Source organism: Mustela nigripes, chromosome X (genome assembly GCF_022355385.1).
Source record: "Mustela nigripes isolate SB6536 chromosome X, MUSNIG.SB6536, whole genome shotgun sequence".
Taxonomy (NCBI): domain Eukaryota; kingdom Metazoa; phylum Chordata; class Mammalia; order Carnivora; family Mustelidae; genus Mustela; species Mustela nigripes.
The window spans coordinates 30591221-30595181 of record NC_081575.1 but is presented as its reverse complement, the minus strand read 5'-3'; the positions used below and the strand labels follow the sequence as shown (position 1 = coordinate 30595181).

Sequence of the window (3961 nt, the reverse complement as noted above, 5' to 3'; positions counted from 1 at the left end):
GATGCCTGAGGACCTTATCCCCTTTCAACGGACACACTACCACCTTCTTCACAGTAAAAGAATTGGGGGAGCCGCTTTGCACCGAGACGACTCTAATGCTCTTTTTTCTTTTCACACCCCCAAACCCATGCAAAGGTGAACTACTTTTATTGTTGATTTGATTTCGATCCCGCTCGGTGTTTAATGCACCCGGCCCGGAGACGCGGAGTTGACCCCAGGGAGAAGAAGAGAGGGAGAAGGGAAGAGTCTCGAACTCTCCCAGGCTAGGCAACCGAGCTGCACTTGACGCGCGGCGTTTCGGCTGCCCCCCTCCCCGCCCCCCTCCCTTCCGCCCCCGCGGGCTTGCATTTGCGTCCGGCTGGAGACCGCGCGGGAGCCCGCCCCCGCGCCCCGCTGATTGGCCGTGCCGGCCCGCTCGTCACACTCTTTTGTCTCAGTGGGCAGAGGATAAAAGCCGCGGCGGCTGCCGTGGGAACCGCGCTGTCTGGACTCGACTACCCCTCGCTGGGAGGCTGTGCAGCCGCTCGGCTGGCAGCTCCCGGTCGCTGGGCGGCCGAGGCCGAGCCCGTCCCTCCTCCCCCTGCGGGGCTGCGGAGACGGGAAGGCGGTTGGCAAGGCCGGAATACAGGTAAAGAAAGGGGTGCGGAGAGAGGAGGGGAAGCCCCCACCAGTCCTGGGCGGCTCCCCGCTCGAGGCATCGAGGACTGCGAGGGTTAGGAGCACTACCTCGGGCGCTGAGGGAGGAGGTGGGGTGCCGCTGGATGCTGCCTAACGGGGAGGATCTGCCTGGATGGGGGGGGGGGGGGGGTCGAGGGGGGGGGGGGAGGAATGCCTCGAACCCCCTTTGCACCTCCTCGTCTCCTCTGGAGAGGAGTATTTGGGTGTGCGTGTCCCACTCCTATTCCGTCTCCGTGGCAGGCCATCAAAGCCGAATCCGAACTTGAATTCTGCGCGGCGGATTGCAGACCTGGTGGTAGGCCAAAGATTTCCCGGGGGAAATGTTCTGGGGCGGGGGTCGCTTTGGCTTGTAGTCAGAAGGTGGGAGAGGAATTTTCCGCCTGCAGACAGCGGAGGCGGCGAGGCGGCGAGGCGGGGGGGTAGGGGGAGGAGGAGGGGGCGGCGGCGGGGGTGAAGCGGGGAGGGAGGGAGCGGGATAAGGGGATGAGGCTGTTCCTGACCCTGCCTGCCCTGCCCTCCGCGGCGGCGCAGTCTGGACGCTCCGAGGTCCCGGATCGGCGACGCCCGGTGGACGGAGATCGCCCGGAGTCCGGAGACGAGCGCTCCCACGGAGGCCACCAGTTGCAGAAGCTGGGAGTGAAATAAAGGCGCGCGCGCCTGTTCCTGCGCTCCCGTAAGAATCTGGGAAAAAACGGGGGAGGGGCGAACTTTGAGAAGGGGGTGTGGTTGGGACCTGAGACCGAGAGGTCGATGAGACTGTATTATTCCTACAATCTGTGACCCCTGTGCTCTATTTTGAGAGCCCAAAAGCAGTTTCCATACACTATTACACTTTGAATTAGAAGCAACAGTTGCCCTCCCTGCTGGACGACTGGTGGGAGGGGATGGAAGTGTCTGGAAAAGTACCCTGCTAGCAACGGAGGCACCGGCTGACTCCGTAAGCTTGTAATGGCCAGTCTCCTAGAAGATATTTTTAGGGCAGTGGGCAGATGTGAAATGTACTGTCGGACATTCAGGAAGGGAGAGAACAAAACTGCAGCCAATTCCCTTATTAACTACCCCCCCCTTTTTTTTTCTTTTTTACAGCCCCTGCTGAGACAGGAGGAAGGCAGACCCCCCCCTCCTCCCCGCGCACCTGCAGATCAGGCTTTTCCACAAAGCCTGAGCATCTCGTTATACTCGGTCCCGCCGGCCCTCCCCAACATCGTCGTCAGTCATGGCCAGCATCATTGCGCGCATGGCTAACAGCCGGCGGCAGAACGCGCCGTTGCCGCCCTGGGCCCATTCTATGCTGAGGTCCCTGGGGAGAAGTCTTGGTCCTTTAATGGCCACCGTGGCCGAGAGAAACCTGAAGGTGTTCTCTGGGAGGGTAGGGCCAGGGGAGGGGGAAGAGAGCTTTGAAAACTGGCTGATCCAAGTTAATGGGGCCCTGCCTGATTGGAATATGCCTGAGGAGGAAAAGCTCCAGCGCTTGCTGAAAACCCTTCGAGGCCCCGCCCGGGAGGTCATGCTTTTGCTCCAGGCCGCCAACCCCAATCTAAGCGTGGCAGATTTCTTGCGCGCGATGAAATTGGTGTTTGGAGAATCTGAGAGCAGTGTGTCCGCTCACGGTAGATTTTTTAACACCCTGCAGGCACAGGGGGAGAAAGCCTCCCTTTACGTGATCCGTTTAGAGGTTCAGCTTCAGAAGGCTATTCAGGCGGGGATCATAGCTCAGAAAGATGCCAACCAGACTCGCCTGCAGCAGCTCCTTTTAGGGGCTGAGCTGAATGGGGACCTGCGCTATAGGCTGAAACACCTTCTTAGGGTGTATGCAAATGAGCAGGAGCGGCTCCCCAGTTTCCTGGAGTTAATCAAGATGGTCAGGGAGGAAGAGGATTGGGATGACACTTTCATTAGGCAGAAACGGCCCAGAAGGTCTGAGCCCATGGTGGAGAGGGCCACTAGCCCCATGGCCTTTCAGGGCTCCCCTCCCATAGTGGTGGACAGCGACGACTGTAACGTGATAGAGATAGACGATGACACCCTCGATGACTCCGATGAGGATGTCATCCTGGTGGAGTCTCAGGACCCTCTGCCGTCCTGCTCGACTTCTCCTCTCCCCAGACGCGGGGCTGGACTGCAAGAGCAAGTGCTAGTCATTGATTCCCCCGGCAGTTCCCCGGCTCAGTCTCCCTCCACCAGTGGGGGTTCTGGGTATAAGAATGGTGGTTCTGGGAATCTGCGTAGAGCCAGGAAGCGAAAACACGCGCTCCGCTGCTCCTCTTGTGGCTTGGAGGGCCACTCCAAGGAAACCTGCGACAATGAGGACAGCAGGGCCCAGGTGTTTGAGAATCTCATCATCACCCTGCAGGAGCTGACCCATACAGAGGAGGAGGGGCTGAGAGCGGCCCCTGCTGAGCCAGATGACCCTTCTGAGGAGCAGTGAGGCAGTAGCCCCCAGCCTTAAGTGAACCCTAACCCATGCACAGAGTCCAACAATGTGATAACCGGGGAGGGGCGCTTCCAACTGCATGAATCCACAAAGCAGCTTTCTTTGCAGAGCAGAGCTGAGTAGGAAGGGGCTTGGATGCCAGCTCAGTGAAGGGAGACAGCCAAACCCCCACGCTTGCTTCCCCACTCCCCACTCTGCTGCCCAAGGGTCTGCTTCCTTTGTGTGCCCATTTCCTTGATGGCTTTATTCTCTGTGAAAGTGAAATCCTTCATCGTGAAGTCTCCAAACAATAAAGAGAAGTACAAAACAGTGAAGTACCGGTGACCCCAAACCCTCCACCCCGATCTAACCATTGTCAACCCTTTGGTGAAAACCCCTTCTAGGCATTTCCCTCCACCTGAGTACCCAGATAGATCTATGTATAGATAAAAGTAAAGTGCTCAAATACAAGTCCTGTTCTATAGTCTGTATTTTTTCACCAAACAGTATATGTCGTGGGCTTCTTTCTATGTCAATAAATATAGATCAGCATCTATTTTTAACGTCTCTGTGTTATTATTTTCGGAAAACGTAAAGGAAAAAGGGACAAGAGAAATAGTGAAGAGCTATTACGGGGTGGGTTTTTTTTTTTTTTAATCAACTTTGATTTGTAGATGTGGTAAAGGAAAGAAGAAATGGGCTGAAACAGTCCCCGAAGGTAGATGGACAGAGCCGCTTGCCGCAACTGGCCTGTCCCGCAGGTCATATGGCCAGATTATGGCGCCTGTTTGTTGACCGACCCCATTGCTTTCTTCTCTACTGGATCCAAAGGAGTCCGATGGAGGAGGAGTCTGGTGCTGAGGTAATAGC

At 57.0% G+C, this 3961-nt stretch overlaps 1 protein-coding gene across 2 annotated transcripts; it reads left to right on the top strand.

Moving 5' to 3' along the window:
- The first annotated feature begins 420 nt into the window (after window positions 1–420).
- Window positions 421–3647, top strand: ZCCHC12 (zinc finger CCHC-type containing 12). 2 transcript variants are annotated; one of them, XM_059386176.1, is made up of 4 exons: window positions 421–628; window positions 919–973; window positions 1210–1351; window positions 1765–3647. In XM_059386176.1, exon 4 carries the CDS (start codon window positions 1895–1897, stop codon window positions 3104–3106), a length of 1212 nt encoding a protein of 403 aa, XP_059242159.1. In that variant the 5' UTR covers window positions 421–628; window positions 919–973; window positions 1210–1351; window positions 1765–1894; the 3' UTR covers window positions 3107–3647. The 2 variants fall into 2 exon arrangements, with proteins under 2 accessions (XP_059242159.1, XP_059242160.1); XM_059386177.1 differs by lacking the exon at window positions 421–628 and adding an exon at window positions 645–712.
- The last annotated feature ends 314 nt before the right edge of the window (window positions 3648–3961 follow it).